Source organism: Epinephelus lanceolatus, chromosome 2, assembly GCF_041903045.1.
Source record: "Epinephelus lanceolatus isolate andai-2023 chromosome 2, ASM4190304v1, whole genome shotgun sequence".
In the NCBI taxonomy this organism is placed as follows: Eukaryota; Metazoa; Chordata; class Actinopteri; order Perciformes; family Serranidae; genus Epinephelus; species Epinephelus lanceolatus.
Window position 1 is genome coordinate 1,957,991 of NC_135735.1, and position 13,351 is coordinate 1,971,341.

A 13,351-nucleotide genomic window follows, 5' to 3' on the forward strand; every position below is an offset into this window, starting at 1 on the left:
CCGTCCATGTCCGTAGACGCGTCCACGTCGAGTGTGAAGGAGCCCAGACGGTGACCAGTCATATTAGTGTTTTTTCTCTAAATCTAAAATAAGTGACATTTTGTAGAGTTTCCTCTCAGCAGAGGGCATTTGGTTTGTTAAGCATGCATATTAAATATTACTACATAGACTGATTTCTACTCTCTGTCCCTCTCAGCTGCCACCCTCTGTCAGGAGAGTGCACCTGTACAGCAGGATGGGCAGGGCTTTACTGTAACGAGACCTGTCCGGCAGGTTACTACGGCGAGGGCTGCAGAGAGCTGTGCGCCTGTGCCAACGGAGCCGACTGTGACGGCGTCACCGGAGCTTGTGTCTGTGCTCCGGGGTACATCGTAAGTGTTGAAACACAAACACAGCCGTGGTGATTCATATCTAGTGTTGAGAAAAGCTTTCCAATTTGTTAAATCATTCTAATCACATCACCACTTCAAATTAACATCAGCAGCTGCAGGTGTTTCATGAGATTGCTTTTGAATACTTTCACCTCTCTCCCTCATCAAGTAAACAGAGCAATTAAATCAAATAGTTTGAATTTAAATGGTCACAGAGAAACTTGTGCTGCAGACAGTGTTCAGGGCTGAGATGACAGTTTCACTACCTGCCTGTCTTTGCTTTACAGAGCAGCACAGTGTCTTAGAGCTGAGCAGGAGGCCTAATGAATCAGACAAAGAGATAACATCCAATTCTTCCGCAGCTGTCCAAACCTTTAAATTTACACTGCAGCAGCTGCAGGTATACATCGAGTATACAGCACTAACAGACTCAGGAGCTCTAATGGCATCACAGAGGAAACTGCTTCATTCTTTTGTTCCCCAAGTACAATAAAACAATATTCAGACAAATAAAAATCTGGTGTAAATCTGCAGTTCATCCCTTAAAGCTACAGTTGGAAACTTTTATAAAAGATAACTTTTCATATTTGCTGAAACTGTCACTATCTTCACACAGCACTAAAAGAGACAAATAATCTGTGAAAAAAATCATTCTCCTCTGTAGAGATGCATGAAAATATTAGTACGTCATCAGAGATCAGCTTTAGAATAAAAATCAGAATTGGCCAACAGCCTTTTTCTTATTTAGCACAATGAATATCACATACACTGAAGAGACTGTATTTCATGTCTCCATCTGCTGGTGGGCCGTCATGATAAAAGTATGCATGTATATGATGTTAATTTGACTACAGAGGAGACTTGATGATCACTGAAATTAGGTGGATATATTGGTATCAGTATCAGTTATCAGCCAATACATCAGCTTATTGGATATCAGCAAAAAGTCCAATATCATGCGTCCCTACTCCTCTGCCTTCTCTGCTGCCTTGTAGCATTTCTAATGGCCTTACTGCATTTGAATGGAAACAACCAATCAGAGCCGAGGAGTCTCTGACGCAGCTGTCAATCACGTCGATCGCTGCTGGTGAACTGTGGTCAAACTGTCAAACTAGGCAGCGTTAATCTAATATCAAATATGAATCCAGATCCTGTTTCTGCATCGACTGTTTTTCTCCTCAAATGTTTCCAGAAACATATTTTAGTGACCGTTCAGCTGTAAAATGAGGAAGTTCAACATAGAACACTTTATGTGATATCCTACAAAAAGTCCACACAAAGCGATTTATGATATCGAATATGCGCCCCATGAATGACCTCACATCCTTAACGTAACGTTATGGACGTTGGTAAGGGTGAAGGGAAAAATTTGATACAGCATAATATCAAAATATTTTTGTGTGACAATATCGTATCATCACACAGTGCCAAGTATTGATTTTTTATGGTATAAATTATTAATATTTCAAATTAAACTTTTGGTAGCCTACTAGAGTAATATGATAAATTGCTTCTTCAGTCCACTAGAAACATTTTGCAGCTTATCTTATTAGATAAAGCAGCTGTTTTGCTTTTGAGACAAAATTTGCAGCTGAAAAAAGGAAATAAATCACAATATATTTTATCACAATACTCAGCATATCACAACATATTTAAAATAGCAGTAAGATTGTATCATGACGTAAGTATAGTGATTATGTAAAATTCACCATTCCTCTGATGGTTTCCACCCCTAGAGGTTATGTTTAGGAGAGTAAAGGTGCTGTGGTTAAGTTTAGGAAAAGAAACGTGATGAAATGAGTCAAAGTTCACACAGCTCCGAACACACACCTCTGTGGGAAAGTCCTGGGGCAAAGTCTGTGGTTTTGTAACCCATTCACCACTTCACCCTTTCTCCTAGAGGACTGCGTGGGACGTCTTCCGTATTAACTGCCGACAGTGCGTCTGCTCAGAAACATTCCATTGTAATGTTTGTGACGGAAGGGTTTTTCTCCCCAGACGTGTTTGTAAATAAACGCCGTGATTCAGTCTATTACACATAATGATAAACAGACCTGAGACCCTTGGTGATCAAATGGGACTAAACCCAGACATGGACCTGATCCCGTATACGTCCTGGGTCGGGTTTTGGGTCCAAGGGTCCGGGTAGATCCTTGAAGAATTCTAGTTTAGAGTGTATGGAGAAATTAAAAGTCATATAGAATCAGAGGTGGTGGTGCACTCAGCCCCCCATACAACACATGGTTTGAAAGATGATCCTTAAACAACAAAAAAAATCACCTGGCTAAACTTTTTTTTTTTACAAAAACAAATAAAACAAAGTAACTTAGGAAAATGATACCAGCAAAACTTTTTTTTCCACCTGTTCCACAGATGAATAAAATTAATGAATTTAGAAACAAAACAAAACCTTTGCTCACCTGTTGTTAGGTCATAAACACAGGAGAGAAAACCGCTTTTGGCCTCTCAGGGCTTCCATACAATCATTCATCTACAGAAGTGTAATACCTGATGTGTTGGTGTTACCTGATTCAGTCGAGCTCCCTACATGTGAGGGTAATGTGTGCAGGCTCTGTGGCAGCAGGTGCAGAACATGCTCTCTAACATGCTGAGGTTAATTTATCAGGAGCTGTTGACTCTGCAGGTTCCGTCACACAGTTACACTACACAGCTTGTAATGGAGAAAGGCTACTGCAGGTGCACACCCCATGATATAGGTCAGCCTGAGGGAGGAGGAGAGTGTGGAGATGTCAGGGCAGTGGTGTGTGTGCAAGCAGGAATCAGAGTGTGGATGAGAGTGGATTCATTTCATGTAGACCTCCATAACAATGTTCAGCCTGTGTGTTTGTGTGTTCAGTGTGAGGCCACTTTGGTGGAGTGTTTCCATGTTATGTTACTTCCTTCTTCTCCTCCTCCTCCTCCTCCTCCTCCTCCACGTCTCAAAGGTAAATGTTTGTCATGACATTTGTCAGACACTGAGATAAAATCTCACATTAGCTTTATTGACCACCGTGGAAATGCAGGGGTTGCAACTACAGATATAACGCTCATCACAGATCAGTGAATCTCATGTATCTGACGTGAGGCAGACACGACTGCTGACCGTTGGTTCTGTCTTACGTCAGCATGAAAAAAAATCTTAATGAGCAACACACTCTGTGATGAAAGGGTTGTGATAAAAGAAGATTCTTAATCTTAAGGTTAACCACTGAGCACGTTCAACATTCACAACATGCAAACATCAGTGAAACTGTAAAACTATTAAAAATAGTACAAATGTAGACACGCAACAAGGACGACAGATGAACACATTTAGATTGTAGATACTGCACTTTGCCTTTGCAGTAGTGTTTTAGTGTTTGAGGTCATCCAAAAGCAAAGTGCAGTATCTGCACCTTAGGGGTCAAAGGTCACATCAGTGGTCGTGGTTTTCATCTATAAAAATTCTAAGAAGGCACAACATGAACGTATAAATCTACCCAACAGCCCAAAAAAATTAAAATTCAGCCATTGTCTACTCACCCATATGCCGACGGAGGCTCAGGTGAAGTTTTAGAGTCCTCACATCACTTGCAGAGATCGGCGGGGGGAGCGGCTAGCACACCTAATGGCATACTGTGACCCACACAAAATTGAAAACCACAAAGTATCTCCATACTGCTCATCCGTAGTGATCCAAGTGTGCTGAAGCCCCGACATAAAAAGTTGTTTCGAAAAACGTCATTTGAACTCTGTTTTTAGCCTCATTGTAGCCTGTAGCTCTGACTGCCTCTCTGTGCTCTGCGCTCATGTATGCGCGCCTGCGCGAGACCAGCGAAAGCATGAGCTTTGCTCACCCGTGTTTATATCACGTGACACGTGCACCGCAGGGAGAGACAACGTAACCACAGAGCTAAAAGATAATTTGCACTACGGTCTTTTAGCAAAGGACAGCCCAACATGTCTGAAGACTCTGAAACTGAGGAGGAACAGCATTTCTTTGTTGAGCCGTATTTGTTTGAGCCCGAGTATACGCACGGAACTCAGGCTACTGGACGAAGCAGCCGCCGCAGCTCATGAGCCTAACCCTCAGCCAGCCACAGAATACCGGAGTCGAGCACTGGAAACCTGGTGGTGTAGTTGTTTCAAATGCAAAGCAATGCCAACAGATGAGGAAAGTCTTTGCTGCTCAGACTGGGAATTGGCGATACCTGCACTTGAGAATCTGGACATCAGTACTGACGAGACTGCTGCTCTTCAGAGACCGTGCCTCACCGATCACCTTGAGCGCGAACACGTGAATGCGGAGCACAGAGAAGCAGTCAGAGCTACAGGCTACAGTGAGGCTAAAAACAGAGTTCAAATGACGTTTTTCCAAACAACTTTTTATGTCGGGGATTCAGGACACTTGGATCACTACGGATGTGTTCTTGGACGTTAGTCTGGGGCGCCGTCAGCCTCCATTAGGTGTGCTAGCCACTCCCCTCGCCGATCTCCGCAAGTGATGTGAGGACTCTAAAACTTCACCAGGGCCTCCGTCGGCATATGGGTGAGTAGATAATGGCTGAATTTTCATTTTTGGGTGCACTATCCCTTTAAGATCGGCGTTTGAATCCCGGTCAGGGCAGGTAACACATATCCAGTCTGGACCCTTAGGTAAGGTCCTTAATGCCCCTACCTCAGGATGAGTGAAACTGCAAAGACAATAGTCATACAGCTTGGACGTCACCCACGTCAATAAGGTCCGCGTCAGATGTTGGGGAACCATGGCAACCTGATGAGAACTGGGCTACTGGAACAAGACGTAAATGGACGAGAGCAGAGAATATGGAAATGTTAGAATGCTCCTATACAAGTAACCCCAGCAAGAGGGACTACATGCAGAGGATGTGGAACATATGGATGCTTCACAACCCAACATCTAGACTGACAAAGAAACAACTCCTAGCCCAGTGTGGCCCAATACATGAGCACAGCACTGCTGTTAATCCTGGTGAGGTGGATCACTGAGTCGATGTCTTGCTCACTCCTGACATACAGCTTGATGTCATCCATGTAGAGGAGGTGCCTGATGGTTGCTCCACTTCAGAACAGGTATCCACTCCTGGAGATCATCTGACAGAGGGGCTTCAGGCCTATGCAGAACAGGAGCGGGGACAGTTCCTCACCTTGGTTTATGCCACACTTGATGATAACTTGTGCAGTTGTCTTTGAGTTTGCCTCCAGAGTTGTTTTCCTCAGCCCCATGGAGTCTTTGATGAAGGCTCTTGGTGTCTTGTTGATGTTGGACATTTCCAAGCATTCCAGTATCCATGTGTGGCATTGAGTCGTAGGCTTTCTTGTAGTCGATCCAGGTGGTGCACGGGTTGGTCTGCCTGGTGTTGCAGTGTTTGGTAACTGCTCTGTCAACCAGTAGCTGGTGCTTGGCTCCCCTGGTAATACTACCAATTCCTTTCTGGGCCTTGCTCAGGTATTGGGCCACGTGTCTGTTCATCTTAGCCGCTATGATGCCTGACTGGAACTTCCATATTGTACAGAGGCAGGTTATTGGCCGGTAGTTGGATGGGTCTGCGCCCTTCTGGGAATCCTTCATGATCAGGAATGTCTGTCCTCTGGTCATCCACTCTGGATGGGTCCCATCCATCAGCAGCTGGTTCATCTCTGTTCCCAGGCCTTCATGGAGTGCAGTTAGTGTCTTTAGCCAGTAGGTGTGGATCATGTCAGGGCCCGGTGCTGTCCAGCTCTTCATACCTGATACTCCTCCCCACACTTTCCTGTAGGTCTGAGAGTTGACTAACCTCTCTCCATGTCTTGATCTTGGCCTGCAGCCTCCTTCTCCATGGGGGGGTAACGCCCTCTGTGACTCATGGTGTTCATCGTGTAGCCAAGCATCTCTAGGATCACTGTCGCTGTGGTGATTGGTCTCAGTTATGCTGTAGTAGGGATAGTAAGTAGTACTGCATTCACATCATCTGGCAGATTTTCAGAAGGTACTTTGTCACCTTGTTAATGGCTTCAGGGGTGCTGAGTTTCCAGCTTGTCCATGATTTTCAGTCTCAATCTGTGTCGTAAGGGCTTGTTGGGGCTTGGTACCCAGTCTCTGAGTGTGGGGATGGCTATGATGTCATCTGGCAACTTTTGGAGCTAGTGTGAGCTACTTTCATTGGAGAGTTGGCAACACTGTGCGAACGTTAACAGCCATGCATGAGCTATTCTGTCTTTAAGATATGAGGACCTGTTGATTTCCTTCTAGTCTGAGTGGGCGGAAGTTCGCTGCATAGATCAGCCTCTCATTGGGTGGAACGAGCCACCTGCTGAAGTCCCGCCCTACCACCTCCGGTTGCAGTTTTCAACACGTCTTTTACTAACTTATACGGTGTTTGATCTTGCAGGGATGTAGCCATTTTTCTGCCATGGTTCGCGTCCTGTAGGTGATATTTTTGTGGGCGTGTTACACCAAAACCTGTTTCCCCCCGGCAATATTTTTGCAAGCGCACCGTTGCTGTGGCACCGCCCAGAACGATTGTGATTGGTTGAAAGAAATACAAGCAGCCGGGGCGTTTTTTTCTCCAATCTCAAAGTGAGAGTCGGCCCAGCCAGACCTTTCTTTTCTTGAGAAAGGTCTGGTGAGCGAGACTTATTTCCTTCCTTCAGGAGGGGGCGCTAATTTAAGACACTTCAGAACAGTCCTGTGGGTCGTATTAGAGGGGAGGAACAAACAACCCGTGTGGTCGTTTGGGATGGAGGACTTGTTAATTCTTTATGTAGCTGATTATTTCTATTGTGTGTTGCAGTGTGGGACAGTAGTGTCTATTAACACTTAACTAAACTACTGTTTTTTTAGTTTGCATGCGGACATTTGAATTGTGGCCACATTTTCAGTGTAAACACATAACATGCTCACACAAACACTCACAGTGAGGATGAGTTTACTGTTGTTTAGGTTAATAAAATGGATTGAGACTTAAAAGTAGAAACAGGACTAAAGGTAAATGTTAGATTTACTGGGGGCGGGTTTAAATGATAATCTCAGATGGATGCAGGCCAGGCAAGTGTTAATATTAGAGTAACATGTAGGTCTGTCTATGTGTGTGTTTGGGACTGGTGTGAAGCAGTGGCCCTCCTGGTGTGTTGACTGATCTCTCAGTGACTGAGCAGAGAGCGGAGATGAGACACCTAGGAGCAGAGAGATGACAGGGACTTTGATAATTGGACTGAGAACATCAGGGATTTTCAGCAGATGAAAGCGGGAGGAGCGCTGCAGATGAATGTCCGTTTGGTTTATAGCAGCTAAATTCAGATAGATGTTGCTCTCAGCGGAGTGTTATTGATTTAAAGGGAATTTATGCTGTGCTGGTAACTCAGCGCAGTTCAGTTCTTTGTGTGTCACTGACTGTGGACGAGAAACCAGCTTCAGACAGAATTTCTATGTGGTATTGTCACCACTTTGGACAGTTTCGATCGATATCTGTAAACATGTGCAACTCTGAGCCAAGGTTTGAAATCTACACAACAACTCATCTGATGTGTCGACGAGGAAATGTTGAGCTGGTTTCAGGGAAGAGGAAAGAGTTACAGAAAGTTTCCCTCCAAACAACAGTTATTTACCATGTCTATACCAGAACACGTCCATAAAACCTTCACTCTGCATGTTGTTCCAGTGGCTCGGCTCTTTTAATGTCATACAAACAACAGTTACAGACGAGCCGTCGTTGGCACTGAGAATCTTGGATCTCAGGCTCCTTCTAACAGAGCTCATTAAATATGTATCAAAGAAAATCATGAAAGTAAAAAACAAAACAAAATGAGAATCTGAGACATAAAATAGAAACGCGTGTATTTGCTTCTGGATTCAATCATTGTTTAAAGTTTCCCTGTGGAGATTTTGACCTCTGCTAACACTGCAGAGTGGCTCCTGATGAATCATGCACACAAATGACACGATGCACAGTCACACCAGTGAAGTCACACTGTTCCACTAATGCACCCAGAAATGCAGCGGTGTGCCAGGAAAGACAGGAAAGAAGCAGGCTGCAAGCCAGAATGCAATAATGCAGGATTTAAAATAAAAAACGGGGCGCCCTCTCACTCACTGAGTGGAGTGTGCACCCCTTGTAGGCCTGAGCAGCAGCTCAGGTTTGATCCCAACCTGTGGCCCTTTGCTGCACGTCATCCTCATTCTCTCTCCTCCATTTCCTGTCACTCTCCAGCTGTCCTATAATAAAGGCAAAAGCCCTAAAAAAAATAACCTTTAAAAAGAAACGACTTTGTGGATGTTTCATGTGGCAGGAAACACACTGTGAAGAAACAGAAGAAAACTTTATTAGATTATCAGATTGATTCCACGTATTACAATAATTTAATGAAGAAATAAACCAGTGCACGACTGTTTATTAGAGAAAAAACATTATTGAATAATCTGTTTACTGATTCTGACAAGGAAGTTAGTTTCTTCAAATATTTTTATTTGTTTGTATTGTTCTTGCAGATAAATGTTCTATGTTGCCATCGGGGCACCGTTATTTTCTACCTGCAGCTGTGGTCGTCCAATAATCAGTAGATCCGCATGTCCCAGTATCCTCGGCAAGATACTGAACCCCAAATTGCTCCAATGGCTGCTCCACTGGTGTGTGAATGGTTACTGAGTAGCAGGTGGCACCTTGTACGTTAGCCTCGGCCACCAGTGTGTGAATGTGTGTGGGAATGATTATGTTAATACAACACTGACTTTTGGTTTCATATGGGACACAAAATGTGGTCTCCTGGGTGAAAGTCTGAAGTTTGTTTGACCCGTGTACTTTTCCTCCCTCCCACCATGCACAGACTTTCACAGTGTTTTTACCACGTCAGTTGCTCTCAGTGTCAAGAGTTGCCACAAATGGGTTTATGTTGGAGTTTGCTGAAAGCCCAGTGCGTCTCATAAAGATGCTGAGGCGTGCCTTTGGCGTCGACTTTACACGCTGAGGGACGTGACACAGAGTTAGTGTTTGACGATCTGGGAATGAAAACAGGCTGATGAAGCAAACAGAGCTGCTGTTTAGGAAGCTGTCGGCCATCAAAGGGCTTCAAACCACTGAACAATAAATCGTTCCTTTTAGGAGAAGCCCGCAATATTTCTAATTTACAACCAGATCTACACATGCACACACTGAAGTTAGACAACCAAAACAGTGTAGTTTCAGGGAAAGCGTGGTTAAAATAAAATAAAAAAAATTAAAACATGAATTGCAGATCTGTGACGGGATGTGAACTCCAGGTGAAAGTGAAAGTATACACTAAACAAACATCCAGCTTGTTCATCAGCAGATGTGACGAGGATACACGTATGTAAAGTTTATGACATGTTGGATTCACCCTGAAAACTACTTACATCCAAAAACTGCAGTTGAACCTGCTGAGAGGAAACTGTTTGATACTGTCAACATACATTTTTAACATCATATCTTTTATCAGTGATGTGAACTCTGTTCTTCCTCAAAAACTTCACAAGACAAAAAACATTTGAAATAATAAAAATCTCAACTCTCCGACGTGCCTCAAGATGACTTGATTAAAGTGATTTATTAACCATGTTACTCCGTCAGTCCCTGAGCGTGCTTTTGTTCTTCACTCTCGTCTGATTGCAGCTGTAATTAAGTGTAGTCAGTCCTACTTGTTTTTGTTGCTCGTCTGTTTTTAGATTATTTTGAGGGCATTTTATGCCTTAATGTAAGAGTGAGAGTGAGAGTGATAGTGATAGCGGTAGAGCTGCAGCAATACACCAGTTTTAAGGTACACTGTGATATAAAGTTGACAGTTATCATACCGTGTATATTTGCTCATTTACGATACTGAAAAAAAATCTGCAACTGGACGCAGAATCTCTCCTTTGATTGAGTTATTTTCTTTTTACACAAACTTCCATTAACAACATGTTTTCAAGTTTCAGCTGTAGTTATAAAATGTTTGTTCAACCAACAATAACTCCTCTGTTTTCAGTCCTTTAAGGCTCATTCTGACTGATCAGGTCGACCCCAATTCTACTTTCTTGATCATGACTAATTTGTGTTAATAAAGTTAAACCAAGGAACCAAACCATCGAAACCTCTGAACTCGGCTGAGCCACGTATTTGACAGGATGTCCTCATTAACTGAGCGTGTCCCAGTGACCTCGGATAAAGAGAGACTGAAGAGACTGAAAATACGTCACGCTCAGCAGAAACCTGCGCACATGAACAGCATGGAAGCCCTGTTACTGGGGCTTGATGTCGACCTGATGGGTGCTGCACACTTGGTATGCTTTAAGTAACACACTCACACCTGGAAGCTTGATGTGTGTAGTTTATGAGAGGGTTATGACCCTGACGGCCCACTGACCTGATAACATGCTCCTCCAGTCCATGGAGGATCAGGTCATTAATGTGATCGAAGTGATTCAGTTAATAGGGATGAAATTCTTCACTGATGCTCCTTTACTCATTTTACTGAATAGAGGTTGAACACTGTACTGTAACTCACTACAGCCTCTGTTAGCTGTTAGTTTGCAGCTGCTAACAGCTAACGGTCGATGTTAACTCGCTCCTCTGCTGCTGCATTTAACCACTGACTGTATACAGGGGCGTAAATATAGACAGTGCAGACAGTGTGGTTGCCCTGGGGCCTGTGAGGTGGGGGGGCCATAGAGTGAGCAGACTATCCAGCAATGTGTTGGACGGAGAATGGGCCCTTAAGAGTGAGTCCCCTGAGGTGTCGATGGTGAGTGTACTGCGTCCCGGACAAGATCTCTGTTTGTACCAAACATGTTTTCTAATGTTCCCTGGGAGGACAGGGCACGACAGTGTGGAGCTCTGCTTTTTAACCTGCGAAAAACTGATCTGACGCAGCAGATGGACCAATGCCGTCTGAGAAATGTCATCTGATTTGATGTCAGGTCGATGACGTCAATAAGGCGAACGTCAGCTGACACCCATGTTCAGACGATAAATCTATGCATCCACTTTGACTCCAGGTTTTAAGAAGAAAAGGCACCCACTTTATTTATTTCCTGGCTCTGATGATGTCATTGAGGAAAGAGAAATAACAACAACGGGCTGATAAATTGCCACACGACCTCTCTGAATTGAAAACTGGATGATTAATATCAGAATTGATCCCCATGTATTTATTATTCCAGAGGTCAGTTGTTTAAACTCGGCCTCTCTCGGGAAAGTCTGATGATTTTCCTTGTTGGACCCACACACGTTATTTATTAACAAAGATTTTTTTTTAAGTCCTTAATTCACCAACTTTTTAATAAGGCTGCTCTCTCCTGTCTCTGCACATTTGGCTGGCTTTGTGAATATTAGATTAATAGCAATTTACAGGCGCCAGGTTGGAAGCAGGCAGCTTTAATTAGCACAGTTTATATGTTGAAGGTCCTGATCAATGGGACGGCGTGCAGGAGGTTCAGCGTGTGTGCGGCTTGTTTCACAGCACGCTTACAGCGCAGAGGAAGGTTAGACGTCCCGCTAATGCTGAGCTGTCTTTTTAGCAGGTCTGACCATGTCCTCTGTTGATTGGACAAGCGTAGACATCATGTCTCTCTGCGGGGACGCCATCAGTGATGATCGTCCCTCTCCTCCATTATACATGGGCTTGTTTGCTGCATCTCTGCCCTCAAATTTAATGCAGTCGTGGGCTTATAATGAATTTAAATATGAACTCGAGCAGGAGCTGTTTCCCTGGAGCTGAGCTGCAGGAGGGGTGATGGTGAAAACTAGCTGTCAGTCAAAGACATTCCTGAAACTCCAAACGCTGTGCGCGCAGTCACAGGCCAGCTCATGAAGAATACAAGAAGCACAGACAGTGAAGGAAGGCTGGAGCTTTAGTGTCGGAGAAACCTCGACACACTGCAGCCAAAGAAAACACATTTAAATAAAGAAAACATCTTCAACACTTTACATTTATTTATTTAGCAGACTGACAGGTGTAGAGTCATTTTCATATCTATAAAATATGAGCCGGTGTGCTGCGGGATTGTCAGCACCGTCATCAGGAGAAAATGTTGCTGCTGTTTCTGCAAACCACAAATATGTCACATTTTTAGGTTTCATACCTCACAGTGACCTCAGTTTATCAGCTGGAGGTGCAGCTGCCTCTCCCCCACAGGGCTGTAGGCTCCATAGGAGTGTTAAAATGTGTTTGTCTTGTTGTGTTATTGGGAGCCAGAATAGAAGGAGTCATGGCTCAAAACCAGCCGCCACTGCCCGTCAACAAAAACAAAGACAACTATGGTTAAATGTGATAAGACCAAAGGACTGGACGGAGGCCATCATCAAAAATGCTCACATGTGCAGCGCACACTTCATATCAGGTTAGGGAAAAAGTATTTCCTGTTGTAGGGATGAATAAGGTTATGTGTATTAAGGGTTATCATGTCCACCTCATCAGAAACTGGGGAGGGATTAAGAGGAAGATTGGATTTCTCTGCAACGCTAACTTTTTAGCACATTAGCTAACGTTAGCTTCCATAGCAAAACAAACAAGTGTGGTCCTCCTTTGTAAGATTGGCTTCCTGTGACATCATCCATCCACTGAGTGAGAGCATACGGGTCGGCCAGTCTGGTCCCGTTGGTCAGTGTTTACTTATTCAAGTAACACTGGCGGTCCCGGAGAGTGAGTGACCTGACATGGTGCGTTGGTAAATTCAGTCTGACGCTCTACACTAAAATGAGAGCCCTGTTGGTGGAAGAAACGCAGCGTTATATTTCTACATGAATGAACCAACGGTTAAGTTAATCACACATTCACTGCGCTCGGCGCTCTGCTGCTCCGTCTCCACAGACAGAGTGTCCAGAGTGCGCTCTGCCACTCTGAGAGTGCGCTGCTCTGGATAACCCAACGCTACATTCAGACTTCGCTCCCAATTTATAAATTTACAATATACAATTTAATAAATGACATCAAGTTTGTTTCTTTGGTGCAGTGCATGATGGGATATGTGGCCTGTACACTTCTTTTCATTTTGCATTGTGGGATACTTT

At 43.9% G+C, this 13,351-nt stretch overlaps 1 protein-coding gene across 2 annotated transcripts in view; it reads left to right on the forward strand.

The window, feature by feature from the left end:
- LOC117259401 (multiple epidermal growth factor-like domains protein 11) overlaps positions 1-13,351 on the forward strand; it is a 221,351-nt gene that overhangs the window by 153,390 nt on the left and 54,610 nt on the right. For both annotated transcript variants that reach the window (XM_078173119.1, XM_078173121.1), the window contains exon 11: positions 197-371. In XM_078173119.1, coding sequence (XP_078029245.1) covers positions 197-371 — 175 coding nt within the window. The remainder of the gene's footprint in view (positions 1-196; positions 372-13,351) is intronic.